The following is a 20,147-nucleotide window of genomic DNA, read 5'->3' as shown; positions in this document are numbered from 1 at the left end:
ACATAATGTGTAATAGAAGCCTCCTACCTGGTTCAGAGATGACATAATGTGTAATAGAAGCCCCCTACCTGGTTCAGAGACTTCTTGTCCCTAAATGTTTCCCTGCTTCCTCTCCGCCGAGTACCAGTCTGTGAGAAGGAAGAGAAAACACAAATATCAGAGGACAACAATGGCTACGTACAATAACTAGGACAAGGTGGGGACAATGATTTATACTGCTTCAATCTTCAAAACACTTTTCCTTTTTTTGACAGAACACATGTAATTATAGAAGTAGAATAAATAGAACAGGCTCGGGACCTCTAACCCTGGCAAACAGGGTAAATCTGTGGGCAAAGCCCTGTTTCTATGGAGAGTGTGGAGGAGATATGGACGTTGCAAATATTTCACTGATGCTGGGAATGGGGTGGATTAACAACAAACTCATATACTTTCTCATCCGGGTCTTCCTCAGGTTGGAAGACATGTTGTGCCCAAAGTACGTATGTACAGCCAGCCAGCCAGCCAGCCAGCCAGCCAGCCAGCCAGCCAGCCAGACAGACAGACAGACAGACAGACTGACCGACAGAGAGACTGACCGACAGAGAGACAGACAGACAGACAGACAGACAGACAGAGCAACAAACACAGACAGGCAGATAGACCAACAGACACGAGAGACTGACAACCACTGTGACAGACAGACAGACAGACAGACAGACATCCTATTCTGTTTCTGACTCGACACACACCACATTTCCATAATAGCCTGTCCTGAGCATTTGCCTGCCTGTCTGTCTGCCTGTCTGTTTATATCTGACATTTGAAATGTGTTCTAACGAGCTCTGCATCACAGCGAAGCAAAGCCAGGATCAAATGTCCTTCTGCACGATAGCTTAGTGTTTTCACTGACTGATTGGCAACCCTGCCAGATAAACCCATTCAACTTCAAATCCACTGCTCTCTTGGTGTGGACATCCAAATATGCCACACACACACACACACACACACACACACACACACACACACACACACACACACACACACACACACACACACACACACACACACACACACACACACACACACACACACACACACACACACACACACACACACGTTGCCCCCTCTGTCCTGTGTTTACTCCCATGTTATGCTGATGTAACAAAGTGGGTTCCCCAACATAAACTGAGAACAGGAAGTGAGTGAGTCAAGGTCTGTCCTTGTCCAACTGTAACGAGGTCTCAGTCTTTTTCACCTGGCTGGCCATCTATGGTTCCTATAGCGTACTAGCTATCCCAGCTAGGCTATTTAACTATGGTTCCTATAGCGTACTAGCTATCCCAGCTAGGCTATTTAACTATGGTTCCTATAGCGTACTAGCTATCCCAGCTAGGCTATTTAACTATGGTTCCTATAGCGTACTAGCTATCCCAGCTAGGCTATTTAACTATGGTTCCTATAGAGTACTAGCTATCCCAGCTAGGCTATTTAACTATGGTTCCTATAGCGTACTAGCTATCCCAGCTAGGCTATTTAACTATGGTTCCTATAGAGTACTAGCTATCCCAGCTAGGCTATTTAACTATGGTTCCTATAGCGTACTAGCTAGGCTATTTAACTATGGTTCCTATAGCGTACTAGCTATCCCAGCTAGGCTATTTAACTATGGTTCCTATAGCGTACTAGCTATCCCAGCTAGGCTATTTAACTATGGTTCCTATAGCGTACTAGCTATCCCAGCTAGGCTATTTAACTATGGTTCCCATAGCGTACTAGCTATCCCAGCAAGGCTATTTAACTATGATTCCTATAGCGTACTAGCTAGGCTATTTAACTATGATTCCTATAGCGTACTAGCTATACAGGGCTTGAACCAGCGACCTTATACTTACAGGGTGAGTGTGCTACCATCTGTGCCATTAAAGCTTGGACCTCTTGGCAGAGGTAGTCTCACATACATGAAGGCTACAGGTGTACTGTAGTGCTGTGAAAACACGCTCTCACCAAAGGCTGACATTACATCACCGAGGCTACAAAACGCTGAGGTAAGTCTCCAACCACTATGACAGCCTACATACACAGAACAAGTACAAGCAAGTCCAATGACTAGAATAGAACCCAAACCAGCATGCTTCCTCTCCAATGGCTAGAATAGAACCCAAACCAGCCTGCTTCCTCTCCAATGGCTAGAATAGAACCCAAACCAGCCTGCTTCCTCCCCAATGACTAGAATAGAACACAAACCAGTCTGCTTCCTCTCTAATCACTAGAATAGAACCCAAACCAGCCTGCTTCCTCTCCAATGGCTAGAATAGAACCCAAACCAGCCTGCTTCCTCTCCAATGGCTAGAATAGAACCCAAACCAGCCTGCTTCCTCCCCAATGACTAGAATAGAACACAAACCAGCCTGCTTCCTCCCCAATGACTAGAATAGAACACAAACCAGTCTGCTTCCTCTCTAATCACTAGAATAGAACACAAACCAGCCTGCTTCCTCCCCAATGACTAGAATAGAACCCAAACCAGCCTGCTTCCTCTCCAATGGCTAGAATAGAACCCAAACCAGCCTGCTTCCTCCCCAATGACTAGGATAGAACCCAAACCAGTCTGCTTCCTCTCTAATCACTAGAATAGAACCAAACCAGCCTGCTTCCTCCCAATGCTAGAATAAACCCACCAGCCTGCTTCCTCTCCAATGACTAGAACAGTACCCAAACCAGCCTGCTTCCTCTCCAATGCAGGATAGAACCCAAACCAGCCTGCTTCCTCTCCAATGACTGGAATAGAACCCAAACCAGCCTGCTTCCTCTCTAATCACTAGAATAAAACCCAAACCTGCCTGCTTTCTCTCCAATCACAAGAATAGAACACAAACCTGCCTGCTTCCTATCCAATGACTAGAATAGAACCCAAACCAGCCTGCTTCCTCTCCAATGACTACAATAGAACCCAAACCAGCCTGCTTCCTCTCCAATGACTAGAATCCCAAACCAGCCTGCTTCCTCTCCAATGGCTAGAATAGAACCCAAACCAGCCTGCTTCCTCTCCAATGGCTAGAATAGAACCCAAACCAGCCTGCTTCCTCCCCAATGGCTAGAATAGAACCCAAACCAGCCTGCTTCCTCTCCAATGGCTAGAATAGAACCCAAACCAGCCTGCTTCCTCCCCAATGACTAGAATAGAACACAAACCTGCCTGCTTCCTCTCTAATCACTAGAATAGAATCCAAATCAGCCTGCTTCCTCTCCAATGACTACAATAGAACCCAAACCAGCCTGCTTCCTCCCCAATGACTAGAATAGAACACAAACCTGCCTGCTTCCTCTCTAATCACTAGAATAGAATCCAAATCAGCCTGCTTCCTCTCCAATGACTACAATAGAACGCAAACCAGCCTGCTTCCTCTCCTAGGACAAGAATAGAACCCAAACCAGCCTGCTTCCTCTCCAATGACTAGAATAAAACCCAAACCAGCCTGCTTCTTCTCCAATGACTAGAATAAAACCAAAACCAGCCTGCTTCCTCTCCAATGACTAGAATAGAACACAAACCAGCCTGCTTCCTCCCCAATGACTAGAATAGAACCCAAACCAGCCTGCTTCCTCTCCAATGACTAGAATAGAACCCAAACCAGCCTGCTTCCTCTCCAATGACTAGAATAGAACCCACATCAGCCTGCTTCCTCTCCAATGACTAGAATAGAACCCAAACCAGCCCACTTCCTCTCCAATGACTAGGATAGAACCCAAACCAGCCCACTTCCTCTCCAATGACTAGGATAGAACCCAAACCAGCCTGCTTCCTCTCTAATCACTAGAATATAACCCAAACCAGCCTGCTTCCTCTCCAATGACTAGAATAGAACACAAACCAGCCTGCTTCCTCTCCAATGAGTAGAATAAAACCCAAACCAGCCTGCTTCCTCTCCAATGACTAGAATAGAACACAAACCAGCCTGCTTCCTCCCCAATGACTAGAATAAAACCCAAACCAGCCTGCTTCCTCTCCAATGACTAGAATAGAACACAAACCAGCCTGCTTCCTCCCCAATGACTAGAATAGAACCCAAACCAGCCTGCTTCCTCTCCAATGACTAGAATAGAACCCAAACCAGCCTGCTTCCTCTCCAATGACTAGAATAGAACCCACATCAGCCTGCTTCCTCTCCAATGACTAGAATAGAACCAAAACCAGCCTGCTTCTTCCCCAATGACTAGAATAGAACACAAACCAGCCTGCTTCCTCTCCAATCACTAGAATAAAACCCAAACCAGCCTGCTTCCTCTCCTAGGACTAGAATAGAACCCAAACCAGCCTGCTTCCTCTCCTAGGACTAGAATAGAACCCAAACCAGCCTGCTTCCTCTCCAATGACTACAATAGAACCCAAACCAGCCCGCTTCCTCTCCAATGACTAGGATAGAACCCAAACCAGCCTGCTTCCTCTCTAATCACTAGAATATAACCCAAACCAGCCTGCTTCCTTTCCAATCACAAGAATAGAACACAAACCTGCCTGCTTCCTCTCTAATCACTAGAATAGAATCCAAATCAGCCTGCTTCCTCTCCAATGAGAAGAATAAAACCCAAACCAGCCTGCTTCCTCTCCAATGACAAGAATAGAACACAAACCAGCATGCTTCCTCTCCAATGACAAGAATAAAACCCAAACCAGCCTGCTTCCTCTCCAATGACTAGAATAGAACACAAACCAGCCTGCTTCCTCCCCAATGACTAGAATAAAACCCAAACCAGCCTGCTTCTTCTACAATGACTAGAATAAACCCAAACCAGCCTGCTTCCTCTCCAATGACTAGAATAGAACCCAAACCAGCCTGCTTCCTCTCCAATGACTAGAATAGAACCCACATCAGCCTGCTTCCTCTCCAATGACTACAATAGAACCCAAACCAGCCCACTTCCTCTCCAATGACTAGGATAGAACCCAAACCAGCCTGCTTCCTCTCCAATGACTGGAATAGAACCCAAACCAGCCTGCTTCCTCTCTAATCACTAGAATAAAACCCAAACCTGCCTGCTTTCTCTCCAATCACAAGAATAGAACACAAACCTGCCTGCTTCCTATCCAATGACTAGAATAGAACCCAAACCAGCCTGCTTCCTCTCCAATGACTACAATAGAACCCAAACCAGCCTGCTTCCTCTCCAATGACTAGAATAGAACACAAACCAGCCTGCTTCCTCCCCAATGACTAGAATAGAACGCAAACCAGCCTGCTTCCTCTCCAATGACTAGAATAAAACCCAAACCAGCCTGCTTCTTCTCCAATGACTAGAATAAAACCAAAACCAGCCTGCTTCCTCTCCAATGACTAGAATAGAACACAAACCTGCCTGCTTCCTCTCTAATCACTAGAATAGAATCCAAGTCAGCCTGCTTCCTATCCAATGACTAGAATAGTACCCAAACCAGCCTGCTTCCTCTCCAATGACTACAATAGAACGCAAACCAGCCTGATTTCTCTCCAATGACTAGAATAGAACCCAAACCAGCCTGCTTCCTCTCCAATGACTAGAATAGAACACAAACCAGCCTGCTTCCTCCCCAATGACTAGAATAAAACCCAAACCAGCCTGCTTCTTCTCCAATGACTAGAATAGAACCCAAACCAGCCTGCTTCCTCTCCAATGACTAGAATACAACACAAACCAGCCTGCTTCCTCTCCAATGACTAGAATAGAACCCAAACCAGCCTGCTTCCTCTCCAATGACTAGAATACAACACAAACCAGGATGCTTCCTCCCCAATGACTAGAATAAAACCCAAACCAGCCTGCTTCCTCTCCAATGACTAGAATAGAACCCACATCAGCCTGCTTCCTCTCCAATGACTAGAATAGAACACAAACCAGCCTGCTTCCTCCCCAATGACTAGAATAGAACCCAAACCAGCCTGCTTCTTCTTCAATGACTAGAATAGAACCCAAACCAGCCTGCTTCCTCTCCAATGACTAGAATACAACCCAAACCAGCCTGCTTCCTCCCCAATGACTAGAATAGAACACAAACCAGCCTGCTTCCTCTCCAATCACTAGAATAGAACACAAACCTGCCTGCTTCCTCTCTAATCACTAGAATAGAATCCAAACCAGCCTGCTTCCTCTCCAATGACTAGAATAGAACCCAAACCAGCCTGCTTCCTTTCCAATGACTAGAATAGAACCCAAACCAGCCTGCTTCCTCTCCAATGACTACAATAGAACGCAAACCAGCCTGCTTCCTCTCCAATGACTAGAATAAAACCCAAACCAGCCTGCTTCTTCTCCAATGACTAGAATAGAACACAAACCAGCCTGCTTCCTCTCCAATCACTAGAATAGAACACAAACCTGCCTGCTTCCTCTCTAATCACTAGAATAGAATCCAAACCAGCCTGCTTCCTCTCCAATGACTAGAATAGAACCCAAACCAGCCTGCTTCCTTTCCAATGACTAGAATAGAACCCAAACCAGCCTGCTTCCTCTCCAATGACTAGAATAAAACCAAAACCAGCCTGCTTCCTCTCCAATGACTAGAATAAAACCCAAACCAGCCTGCTTCCTCCCCAATGACTAGAATAGAACCCAAACCAGCCTGCTTCTTCTCCAATGACTAGAATAGAACCCAAACCAGCCTGCTTCCTCTCCAATGACTAGAATAAAACCAAAACCAGCCTGCTTCCTCTCCAATGAGAAGAATAAAACCCAAACCAGCCTGCTTCCTCTCCAATGACTAGAATAGAACACAAACCAGCCTGCTTCCTCTCCAATGAGAAGAATAGAACCCAAACCAGCCTGCTTCCTCTCCAATGACTAGAATAGAACCCAAACCAGCCTGCTTCCTCTCCAATGACTAGAATAGAACCCACATCAGCCTGCTTCCTCTCCAATGACTACAATAGAACCCAAACCAGCCCACTTCCTCTCCAATGACTAGGATAGAACCCAAACCAGCCTGCTTCCTCTCCAATGACTGGAATAGAACCCAAACCAGCCTGCTTCCTCTCTAATCACTAGAATATAACCCAAACCAGCCTGCTTCCTTTCCAATCACAAGAATAGAACACAAACCTGCCTGCTTTCTCTCTAATCACTAGAATAGAATCCAAATCAGCCTGCTTCCTCTCCAATGACTAGAATAGTACCCAAACCAGCCTGCTTCCTCTCCAATGACTACAATAGAACCCAAACCAGCCTGCTTCCTCTCCAATGACTAGAATAGAACGCAAACCAGCCTGCTTCTTCTCCAATGACTAGAATAGAACACAAACCAGCCTGCTTCCTCTCCAATGACTAGAATAGAACACAAACCAGCCTGCTTCCTCCTCAATGACTAGAATAAAACCCAAACCAGCCTGCTTCTTCTCCAATGACTAGAATAGAACCCAAACCAGCCTGCTTCCTCTCCAATGACTAGAATAGAACCCAAACCAGCCTGCTTCCTCTCCAATGACTAGAATAGAACCCACATCAGCCTGCTTCCTCTCCAATGACTAGAATAGAACCCAAACCAGCCTGCTTCCTTTCCAATGACTAGAATAGAACCCAAACCAGCCTGCTTCCTCTCCAATGACTAGAATAGAACACAAACCAGCCTGCTTCCTCCCCAATGACTAGAATAAAACCCAAACCAGCCTGCTTCTTCTCCAATGACTAGAATAGAACACAAACCAGCCTGCTTCCTCTCCAATGACTACAATAGAACCCAAACCAGCCTGCTTCCTCTCCAATGACTAGAATAGAACGCAAACCAGCCTGCTTCTTCTCCAATGACTAGAATAGAACACAAACCAGCCTGCTTCCTCTCCAATGACTAGAATAGAACCCAAACCAGCCTGCTTCCTCCTCAATGACTAGAATAAAACCCAAACCAGCCTGCTTCTTCTCCAATGACTAGAATAGAACCCAAACCAGCCTGCTTCCTCTCCAATGACTAGAATAGAACCCAAACCAGCCTGCTTCCTCTCCAATGACTAGAATAGAACCCAAACCAGCCTGCTTCCTCTCCAATGACTAGAATAGAACCCAAACCAGCCTGCTTCCTCTCCAATGACTAGAATAGAACCCAAACCAGCCTGCTTCCTCTCCAATGACTAGAATAGAACACAAACCAGCCTGCTTCCTCCCCAATGACTAGAATAAAACCCAAACCAGCCTGCTTCTTCTCCAATGACTAGAATAGAACACAAACCAGCCTGCTTCCTCTCCAATGACTAGAATAGAACCCAAACCAGCCTGCTTCCTCTCCAATGACTAGAATAAAACCAAAACCAGCCTGCTTCCTCTCCAATGACTAGAATAGAACCCAAACCAGCCTGCTTCCTCTCCAATGACTAGAATAGAACCCAAACCAGCCTGCTTCCTCTCCAATGACTAGAATAGAACCCAAACCAGCCTGCTTCCTCTCCAATGACTAGAATAGAACACAAACCAGCCTGCTTCCTCCCCAATGACTAGAATAAAACCCAAACCAGCCTGCTTCTTCTCCAATGACTATAATAAAACCAAAACCAGCCTGCTTCCTCTCCAATGACTAGAATAGAACACAAACCAGCCTGCTTCCTCCCCAATGACTAGAATAGAACCCAAACCAGCCTGCTTCTTCTCCAATGACTATAATAAAACCAAAACCAGCCTGCTTCCTCTCCAATGACTAGAATAGAACCAAAACCAGCCTGCTTCCTCTCCAATGACTAGAATAGAACCACCGCCGCTCCCCAACACGGCCGTCAGCCTGCTTCCTCTCCAATGACTAGAATAGAACCCAAACCAGCCTGCTTCCTCTCCAATGACTAGAATGACGACAGGCCCAAACCAGCCTGCTTCCTCTCCAATGACTAGAATAGAACACAAACCAGCCTGCTTCCTCTCCAATGACTAGAATAGAACCCAAACCAGCCTGCTTCCTCTCCAATGACTAGAATAGAACCCAAACCAGCCTGCTTCCTCTCCAATGACTAGAATAAAACCCAAACCAGCCTGCTTCCTCTCCAATGACTAGAATAGAACCCAAATCAGCCTGCTTCCTCTCCAATCACTAGAATAGAACCCAAACCAGCCTGCTTCCTCTCCAATGACTAGAATAGAACAACACATTAGTGACAACAGCAAATTTGTCTTTTCGATTCTAACCATCTGAATTCTAACCATCTGAATTCTAACCAAAGTAACAACAGGATCACAGAGAGGATACTGTATTACAAGTGAAGTGTAGATATGATCACAGTTAACCAGTAGTAGTGTAGATATGATCACAGTTAACCAGTAGTTGTGTAGATATGATCACAGTTAACCAGTAGTAGTGTAGATATGATCACAGTTAACCAGTAGTGTAGATATGATCACAGTTAACCAGTAGTAGTGTAGATATGATCACAGTTAACCAGTAGTAGTGTAGATATGATCATAGTTAACCAGTAGTAGTGTAGATATGATCACAGTTAACCAGTAGTAGTGTAGATATGATCACAGTTAACCAGTAGTAGTGTAGATATGATCACAGTTAACCAGTAGTGTAGATATGATCACAGTTAACCAGTAGTAGTGTAGATATGATCACAGTTAACCAGTAGTAGTGTAGATATGATCACAGTTAACCAGTAGTAGTGTAGATATGATCACAGTTAACCAGTAGTTGTGTAGATATGATCACAGTTAACCAGTAGTAGTGTAGATATGATCACAGTTAACCAGTAGTAGTGTAGATATGATCACAGTTAACCAGTAGTAGTGTAGATATGATCACAGTTAACCAGTAGTGTAGATATGATCACAGTTAACCAGTAGTAGTGTAGATATGATCACAGTTAACCAGTAGTAGTGTAGATATGATCATAGTTAACCAGTAGTAGTGTAGATATGATCACAGTTAACCAGTAGTAGTGTAGATATGATCACAGTTAACCAGTAGTAGTGTAGATATGATCACAGTTAACCAGTAGTGTAGATATGATCACAGTTAACCAGTAGTGTAGATATGATCACAGTTAACCAGTAGTAGTGTAGATATGATCACAGTTAACCAGTAGTAGTGTAGATATGATCACAGGTAACCAGTAGTGTAGATATGATCACAGTTAACCAGTAGTAGTGTAGATATGATCACAGTTAACCAGTAGTAGTGTAGATATGATCACAGTTAACCAGTAGTGTAGATATGATCACAGTTAACCAGTAGTAGTGTAGATATGATCACAGTTAACCAGTAGTGTAGATATGATCACAGTTAACCAGTAGTAGTGTAATGAACCGCAGTTGTCCTGGTATGATGGGAGATACAACAACATGACTCAGTACTCTCAAGCTCGGTACACACACACACACACACACACACACACACACACACACACACACACACACACAGGCGCGATGGTAGAAACTACAACGAGCCTCAGTACTCGCTCCATACTGTATATATTGAAAGATTACAGCGTGACATTGAAAACAAAAGCAGCCTTTCACAAACACAAGGCACGTACAGTATGTCCTCAGTATTATCTACATCAGTCCCCTACGATGGCGGTAAAGAACAGGGCCAAGACAGCAACTTTCAATTTGTACAAATTCAATTACATGCCATTTTGGTTTACGCAATGCGCCTCCAGTACCACTCTGACACTTTCTCATCTGTCCCTCTAATCACAGATTCTGTGTGGAAATGGCCTGTGGTGTAAAAATGCAGTGGTGTAAAACTTTACTTGAGTAAAAGTAAAGATCCCTTAATAGAAAATGACTCAAGTAAAAGTGAAAGTCACCCAGTAAAATACTACTTAATACATCTAAAAGTATTTGGTTTTAAATATTACTTAAGTATCAAAAGTAAAAGTAAAAGTATAAATAATTTCAAATTCCTTATATTAAGGCAGTAGGGATGATCAGGGATGTTCTCTGTTTAGTGAGTCCTCCAGATCAGAGGCAGTAGGGATGACCAGGGATGTTCTCTGTTTAGTGAGTCCTCCAGATCAGAGGCAGTAGGGATGACCAGGGATGTTCTCTGTTTAGTGAGTCCTCCAGATCAGAGGCAGTAGGGATGACCAGGGATGTTCTCTGTTTAGTGAGTCCTCCAGATCAGAGGCAGTAGGGATGACCAGGGATGTTCTCTGTTTAGTGAGTCCTCCAGATCAGAGGCAGTAGGGATGACCAGGGATGTTCTCTGTTTAGTGAGTCCTCCAGATCAGAGGCAGTAGGGATGACCAGGGATGTTCTCTTGATAAGTGTGTGAATTGGACCATTACCCTGTGAAAATGTAACGAGTACTTTTGTTTGTCAGGGAAAATGTAAGGAGTAAAAAGTACATAATTTTCTTAAGGAATGTAGTAAAGTAAAAGTAAAAGTTGGCAAAAATATAAACAGTAAAGTACAGATACCCCAAAAATAACTACTTAAGTAGTACTTTAAAGTATTTTTACTTTAAGTACTTTACACCACTGAGTGGATGTCATTAGCCCCAGCCGTCTTAAGTCGGAAGTATCGGCTAGCCTGCCAGTGTAGGGATCCCTGACAGCATCCTGTATAATTTGTTCCCTGCGGGCCAGGGTGACTGTAAGGTCTAATCTCTCTGGGGAGAAACAGGATTAAACATCTCCTTGTACAGAGCTGTTCTAGGCCAGACTACCACTACCAGACATCCCTGGTTATACTGTATCCAGAATGCACCAGGGTTGGCTCAATTCCATTACAATTCAGAAAGTAGTTTCAGAACAGAAGATAAATACAGTATACAGGAAGTAGTTTCAGAACAGAGGATAGTACTAGATACAGTATACAGGAAGTAGTTTCAGAACAGAGGATAGTACTAGATACAGTATACAGGAAGTAGTTTCAGAACAGAGGATAGTACTAGATACAGTATATAGGAAGTAGTTTCAGAACAGAGGATAGTACTAGATACAGTATACAGGAAGTAGTTTCAGAACAGAGGATAGTACTAGATACAGTATACAGGAAGTAGTTTCAGAACAGAGGATAGTACTAGATACAGTATATAGGAAGTAGTTTCAGAACAGAGGATAGTACTAGATACAGTATACAGGAAGTAGTTTCAGAACAGATGATAGTACTAGATACAGTATACAGGAAGTAGTTTCAGAACAGAGGATAGTACTAGATACAGTATACAGGAAGTAGTTTCAGAACAGAGGATAGTACTAGATACAGTATACAGGAAGTAGTTTCAGAACAGAGGATAGTACTAGATACAGTATACAGGAAGTAGTTTCAGAACAGAGGATAGTACTAGATACAGTATACAGGAAGTAGTTTCAGAACTATGAAAAACTGCCTTTAATTTTTATGCTCTGCATAAGTGGAATATGCTGTAAAATGGCCTCTGGCTTAAAAGCCTTGAGTCTTTAAATGAATTTACAGAAGTGATGGAGGCCAGGCTTGTTTGTAATGTCTGGTTGATGTGTTGGAGTAGTTGTATGTTTTTGTTTCGTTTTTTTGTGCTGAGCCTTTTAATAACGTCTACAGAAAGCATCTGTCAGACAGACAGACTCTACACCAGAGAGACAGACCGACAGACAGACTCTATACCAGAGAGACAGACCGACAGACAGACTCTACACCAGAGAGACAGACCGACAGACAGACTCTACACCAGAGAGACAGACAGTCAGACAGACTCTACACCAGAGAGACAGACAGTCAGACAGACAGACTCTACACCAGAGAGACAGACCGACAGACAGACTCTACACCAGAGAGACAGACCGTCAGACAGACAGACTCTACACCAGAGAGACAGACAGTCAGACAGACAGACTCTACACCAGAGAGACAGACCGACAGACACACTCTACACCAGAGAGACAGACAGTCAGACAGACAGACTCTACACCAGAGAGACAGACCGACAGACAGACTCTACACCAGAGAGACAGACAGTCAGACAGACAGACTCTACACCAGAGAGACAGACAGTCAGACAGACAGACTCTACACCAGAGAGACAGACCGACAGACAGACTCTACACCAGAGAGACAGACAGTCAGACAGACAGACTCTACACCAGAGAGACAGACCGACAGACAGACTCTACACCAGAGAGACAGACAGTCAGACAGACAGACTCTACACCAGAGAGACAGTCAGACAGACAGACTCTACACCAGAGAGACAGACCGACAGACAGACTCTACACCAGAGAGACAGACAGTCAGACAGACAGACTCTACACCAGAGAGACAGACCGACAGACAGACTCTACACCAGAGAGACAGACAGTCAGACAGACAGACTCTACACCAGAGAGACAGACAGTCAGACAGACAGACTCTACACCAGAGAGACCGACAGACAGACTCTACACCAGAGAGACAGACAGTCAGACAGACAGACTCTACACCAGAGAGACAGACCGACAGACAGACTCTACACCAGAGAGACAGACAGTCAGACAGACAGACTCTACACCAGAGAGACAGTCAGACAGACAGACTCTACACCAGAGAGACAGACAGTCAGACAGACAGACTCTACACCAGAGAGACAGACAGTCAGACAGACAGACTCTACACCAGAGAGACAGACTTTACCCTAGATCAACCCTCACCAGCTGGGCCTGACAGACTGATAGACAGATAGCCAGCAGCATACCACCCTGCATCCCACTGCTGGCTTGTCTCTGAAGTTAAGCAGGGTTGGTCCTGATCAGTCCCTGGATGGGAGACCAGATGCTGCTGGAAGTGGTGTTGGAGGGCCAGTAGGAGGCACTCTTTCCTCTAGTCTAAAAATATATCCCAGGGCAGTGATTGGGGACATTGCCCTGTGTAGGGTGCTAGGATGTTAAATGGATGTCCTGACTCTCTGTGGTCACTAAATAGCCCATGGCACTTATCGTAGGGTTGTTAACCCTGATTTCCTGGCTAAATTCCCAATCTGGCTCTCATACTGTCACCTAATCATCCCCAGCTTACAATTGTCTCATTCATCCCCCTTTCTCTCCTCTGAAACTATTCCCCAGGTTGTTGCTGTAAATGAGAATGTGTTTTCAGTCAACTTACCTGGTTAAATAAGGGGTAAATATTTTAATTTATTTAAAGACAGACTTTACTCCAGCTGGGCCTGGAGAAACTGACACGTGGAGGATTCAATACATTCAGATGGAGAACGAGAGAACAGAGAAGTAGGAGGTTTTTTTTCTCCTTTATTCATGAATAAAAACCTTAATGAATTAGCGAAGTGTCAGAAGCAGAAAAGCGGTCTAATCAACCATGTTTGTAAAAAAGCCAGGACCCATGGGACACCAAACACATCAACTGAATAAATATATACTGTCAGACTTCATCACTAGAGATGAAAATACAACTCCGCCCGTAGAGAAAATAACGAGACAGACAGACAGACAGACAGACAGACAGACAGACAGACAGACAGACAGACAGACAGACAGACAGACAGACAGACAGACAGACAGACAGACAGACAGACAGACAGACAGACAGACAGACAGACAGACAGACAGACAGACAGACAGACAGACAGACAGACAGACAGACAGACAGACAGACAGACAGACAGACAGACAGACAGACAGACAGACAGACAGACAGACAGACAGACAGACAGACAGACGACGATAGATAGATAGATAGATAGATAGATAGATAGATAGATAGATAGATAGATAGATAGATAGATAGATGTGCATGAAGCACGTAGCATGCAACTCCCTGGTGGAGTTCACTTCCACTGTTGTTACAGATTTCATCATTCTGTTGTTGCTGAAAAATGTACTGCTCTGCAGGAAATGCAGATTAGCGTCGTGATTTGCATAAATTCATTGAAAACCTCACACTAACACACGGTTATGTTAGAAGCATTGGACATTTCATGTAGTCTAATTTGGGCAAGCCAGTAGCCTAACCACCAATCAAACAACATCATGGACTAAACGTTCAAATCCTGTTGCTGCAGGATTCTTTTGCTGCGACAATACTGGTTCAAATTAAGATCCCGCACCTGTAGGCTGCATGCTGTATGAAAGACAGCATCGGGAAGTAGCTGTGACACTGATAATGTAAACATCTCTAAACCAATCAAAACTAAGTCAATTAAATACATCCTGCAGAGAGAGAGAGAGAGAGAGAGAGAGAGAGAGAGAGAGAGAGAGAGAGAGACACTGAGACTGAGACTGAGACTGAGAGAGAGAGGAGGGCAGGGAGAGAGAGAGAGAGAGAGAGAGAGAGAGAGAAAGGAGGGCAGGGAGAGAGAGAGACAGAGAGAGAGAGAGAGACAGAGAGAGAGACAGAGAGACAGAGAGAGAGAGAGGAGGGCAGGGAGAGAGAGAGAGAGAGAGAGAGAGAGACAGAGAGAGAGAGACAGAGAGAGAGAGACAGAGAGAGAGAGGAGGGCAGGGAGAGAGAGAGAGAGAGACAGAGAGAGAGAGCGTGCGAGTGTGTGTGTGTGTGTTCGTGCATGTCCGTGTGTGTGACAGACAGACTAGAGGCAGCTCTTGGAGGTCACTCCAAAGTCAGTTGATCCCCAGTGTTAATCAAATAAACACACACTCAGACTAGTCCACATCGACGGCCTCCATCTTGGTCATCGACACCTCCCTGTCTGTTTCTATAGAGTAGGGGTTCCCAACCTAGGGGCCACACCTCCCTATCTGTTTCTATAGAGTAGGGGTTCCCAACCTAGGGGCCACACCTCCCTATCTGTTTCTATAGAGTAGGGGTTCCCAACCTAGGGGCCACACCTCCCTGTCTGTTTCTATAGAGTAGAGGTTCCCAACCTAGGGGCCACGCCTCCCTCTGTTTCTATAGAGTAGGGGTTCCCAACCTAGGGGCCACGCCTCCCTATCTGTTTCTATAGAGTAGGGGTTCCCAACCTAGGGGCCACACCTCCCTGTCTGTTTCTATAGAGCATGAAAGATAGTAACCGTTAACATACAGGTGTGATCTGCGTCTGGCTATACGATAGTAACCGTCAAACAGATAGAGGAGGTAATACTGGTCCTGTTTCTCCAGATAGAGGAGGTAATACTGGTCCTGTTTCTCCAGATAGAGGAGGTAATACTGGTCCTGTTTCTCCAGATAGAGGAGGTAATACTGGTCCTGTTTCTCCAGATAGAGGAGGTAATACTGGTCCTGTTTCTCCAGATAGAGGAGGTAATACTGGTCCTGTTTCTCCAGATAGAGGAGGTAGTACTGGTCCTGTTTCTCCAGATAGAGGAGGTAATACTGGTCCTGTTTCTCCAGATAGAGGAGGTAATACTGGTCCTGTTTCTCCAGATAGAGGAGGTAATACTGGTCCTGTTTCTCCAGATAGAGGAGGTAATACTGGTCCTGTTTCTCCAGATAGAGGAGGTAATACTGGTCCTGTTTCTCCAGATAGAGGAGGTAATACTGGTCCTGTTTCTCCAGATAGAGGAGGTAATACTGGTCCTGTTTCTCCAGATAGAGGAGGTAATACTGGTCCTGTTTCTCCAGATAGAGGAGGTAATACTGGTCCTGTTTCTCCAGATAGAGGAGGTAATACTGGTCCTGTTTCTCCAGATAGAGGAGGTAATACTGGTCCTGTTTCTCCAGATAGAGGAGGTAATACTGGTCCTGTTTCTCCAGATAGAGGAGGTAATACTGGTCCTGTTTCTCCAGATAGAGGAGGTAATACTGGTCCTGTTTCTCCAGATAGAGGAGGTAATACTGGTCCTGTTTCTCCAGATAGAGGAGGTAATACTGGTCCTGTTTCTCCAGATAGAGGAGGTAATACTGGTCCTGTTTCTCCAGATAGAGGAGGTAATACTGGTCCTGTTTCTCCAGATAGAGGAGGTAATACTGGTCCTGTTTCTCCAGATAGAGGAGGTAATACTGGTCCTGTTTCTCCAGATAGAGGAGGTAATACTGGTCCTGTTTCTCCAGATAGAGGAGGTAATACTGGTCCTGTTTCTCCAGATAGAGGAGGTAATACTGGTCCTGTTTCTCCAGATAGAGGAGGTAATACTGGTCCTGTTTCTCCAGATAGAGGAGGTAATACTGGTCCTGTTTCTCCAGATAGAGGAGGTAATACTGGTCCTGTTTCTCCAGATAGAGGAGGTAATACTGGTCCTGTTTCTCCAGATAGAGGAGGTAATACTGGTCCTGTTTCTCCAGATAGAGGAGGTAATACTGGTCCTGTTTCTCCAGATAGAGGAGGTAATACTGGTCCTGTTTCTCCAGATAGAGGAGGTAATACTGGTCCTGTTTCTCCAGATAGAGGAGGTAATACTGGTCCTGTTTCTCCAGATAGAGGAGGTAATACTGGTCCTGTTTCTCCAGATAGAGGAGGTAATACTGGTCCTGTTTCTCCAGATAGAGGAGGTAATACTGGTCCTGTTTCTCCAGATAGAGGAGGTAATACTGGTCCTGTTTCTCCAGATAGAGGAGGTAATACTGGTCCTGTTTCTCCAGATAGAGGAGGTAATACTGGTCCTGTTTCTCCAGATAGAGGAGGTAATACTGGTCCTGTTTCTCCAGATAGAGGAGGTAATACTGGTCCTGTTTCTCCAGATAGAGGAGGTAATACTGGTCCTGTTTCTCCAGATAGAGGAGGTAATACTGGTCCTGTTTCTCCAGATAGAGGAGGTAATACTGGTCCTGTTTCTCCAGATAGAGGAGGTAATACTGGTCCTGTTTCTCCAGATAGAGGAGGTAATACTGGTCCTGTTTCTCCAGATAGAGGAGGTAATACTGGTCCTGTTTCTCCAGATAGAGGAGGTAATACTGGTCCTGTTTCTCCAGATAGAGGAGGTAATACTGGTCCTGTTTCTCCAGATAGAGGAGGTAATACTGGTCCTGTTTCTCCAGATAGAGGAGGTAATACTGGTCCTGTTTCTCCAGATAGAGGAGGTAATACTGGTCCTGTTTCTCCAGATAGAGGAGGTAATACTGGTCCTGTTTCTCCAGATAGAGGAGGTAATACTGGTCCTGTTTCTCCAGATAGAGGAGGTAATACTGGTCCTGTTTCTCCAGATAGAGGAGGTAATACTGGTCCTGTTTCTCCAGATAGAGGAGGTAATACTGGTCCTGTTTCTCCAGATAGAGGAGGTAATACTGGTCCTGTTTCTCCAGATAGAGGAGGTAATACTGGTCCTGTTTCTCCAGATAGAGGAGGTAGTACTGGTCCTGTTTCTCCAGATAGAGGAGGTAATACTGGTCCTGTTTCTCCAGATAGAGGAGGTAATACTGGTCCTGTTTCTCCAGATAGAGGAGGTAGTACTGGTCCTGTTTCTCCAGATAGAGGAGGTAATACTGGTCCTGTTTCTCCAGATAGAGGAGGTAATACTGGTCCTGTTTCTCCAGATAGAGGAGGGTAAGTACTGGTCCTGTTTCTCCAGATAGAGGAGGTAATACTGGTCCTGTTTCTCCAGATAGAGGAGGTAGATACTGGTCCTGTTTCTCCAGATAGAGGAGGTAATACTGGTCCTGTTTCTCCAGATAGAGGAGGTAGTACTGGTCCTGTTTCTCCAGATAGAGGAGGTAATACTGGTCCTGTTTCTCCAGATAGAGGAGGTAATACTGGTCCTGTTTCTCCAGATAGAGGAGGTAATACTGGTCCTGTTTCTCCAGATAGAGGAGGTAATACTGGTCCTGTTTCTCCAGATAGAGGAGGTAGTACTGGTCCTGTTTCTCCAGATAGAGGAGGTAATACTGGTCCTGTTTCTCCAGATAGAGGAGGTAATACTGGTCCTGTTTCTCCAGATAGAGGAGGTAATACTGGTCCTGTTTCTCCAGATAGAGGAGGTAATACTGGTCCTGTTTCTCCAGATAGAGGAGGTAATACTGGTCCTGTTTCTCCTAGATAGAGGAGGTAATACTGGTCCTGTTTCTCCAGATAGAGGAGGTAATACTGGTCCTGTTTCTCCAGATAGAGGAGGTAGTACTGGTCCTGTTTCTCCAGATAGAGGAGGTAATACTGGTCCTGTTTCTCCAGATAGAGGAGGTAATACTGGTCCTGTTTCTCCAGATAGAGGAGGTAGTACTGGTCCTGTTTCTCCAGATAGAGGAGGTAATACTGGTCCTGTTTCTCCAGATAGAGGAGGTAATACTGGTCCTGTTTCTCCAGATAGAGGAGGTAATACTGGTCCTGTTTCTCCAGATAGAGGAGGTAATACTGGTCCTGTTTCTCCAGATAGAGGAGGTAATACTGGTCCTGTTTCTCCAGATAGAGGAGGTAGTACTGGTCCTGTTTCTCCAGATAGAGGAGGTAATACTGGTCCTGTTTCTCCAGATAGAGGAGGTAATACTGGTCCTGTTTCTCCAGATAGAGGAGGTAATACTGGTCCTGTTTCTCCAGATAGAGGAGGTAATACTGGTCCTGTTTCTCCAGATAGAGGAGGTAATACTGGTCCTGTTTCTCCAGATAGAGGAGGTAATACTGGTCCTGTTTCTCTAGATAGAGGAGGTAATACTGGTCCTGTTTCTCCAGATAGAGGAGGTAGTACTGGTCCTGTTTCTCCAGATAGAGGAGGTAATACTGGTCCTGTTTCTCCAGATAGAGGAGGTAATACTGGTCCTGTTTCTCCAGATAGAGGAGGTAATACTGGTCCTGTTTCTCCAGATAGAGGAGGTAATACTGGTCCTGTTTCTCCAGATAGAGGAGGTAATACTGGTCCTGTTTCTCCAGATAGAGGAGGTAATACTGGTCCTGTTTCTCCAGATAGAGGAGGTAATACTGGTCCTGTTTCTCCAGATAGAGGAGGTAATACTGGTCCTGTTTCTCCAGATAGAGGAGGTAATACTGGTCCTGTTTCTCCAGATAGAGGAGGTAATACTGGTCCTGTTTCTCCAGATAGAGGAGGTAATACTGGTCCTGTTTCTCCAGATAGAGGAGGTAATACTGGTCCTGTTTCTCCAGATAGAGGAGGTAATACTGGTCCTGTTTCTCCAGATAGAGGAGGTAATACTGGTCCTGTTTCTCCAGATAGAGGAGGTAATACTGGTCCTGTTTCTCCAGATAGAGGAGGTAATACTGGTCCTGTTTCTCCAGATAGAGGAGGTAATACTGGTCCTGTTTCTCCAGATAGAGGAGGTAATACTGGTCCTGTTTCTCCAGATAGAGGAGGTAATACTGGTCCTGTTTCTAACCAAGACTCCTCCTCGTAGGCCCGACTTCCTCCCTCAAATAACCTTTCCTCCTCCCGTAGCCACCGGCTGCAAGTGGGGTATTCATCTCCAATAATGGC

At 45.0% G+C, this 20,147-nt stretch overlaps 1 protein-coding gene across 3 annotated transcripts in view; it reads right to left on the bottom strand.

Moving 5' to 3' along the window:
• LOC106596607 (microtubule cross-linking factor 1) overlaps window positions 1-20,147 on the bottom strand; it is a 131,659-nt gene that overhangs the window by 67,272 nt on the left and 44,240 nt on the right. For all 3 annotated transcript variants that reach the window (XM_045714418.2, XM_045714419.2, XM_045714420.2), the window contains exon 4: window positions 69-128. In XM_045714418.2, the coding sequence (XP_045570374.2) occupies window positions 69-128 (60 nt within the window). The remainder of the gene's footprint in view (window positions 1-68; window positions 129-20,147) is intronic.

Source organism: Salmo salar, chromosome 03 (assembly GCF_965601325.2).
Source record: "Salmo salar chromosome 03, fSalSal1, whole genome shotgun sequence".
Taxonomy (NCBI): Eukaryota; Metazoa; Chordata; class Actinopteri; order Salmoniformes; family Salmonidae; genus Salmo; species Salmo salar.
The sequence above is the reverse complement of the archived record's forward strand: the minus strand, read 5'-3'. Positions and strand labels throughout refer to the sequence as shown.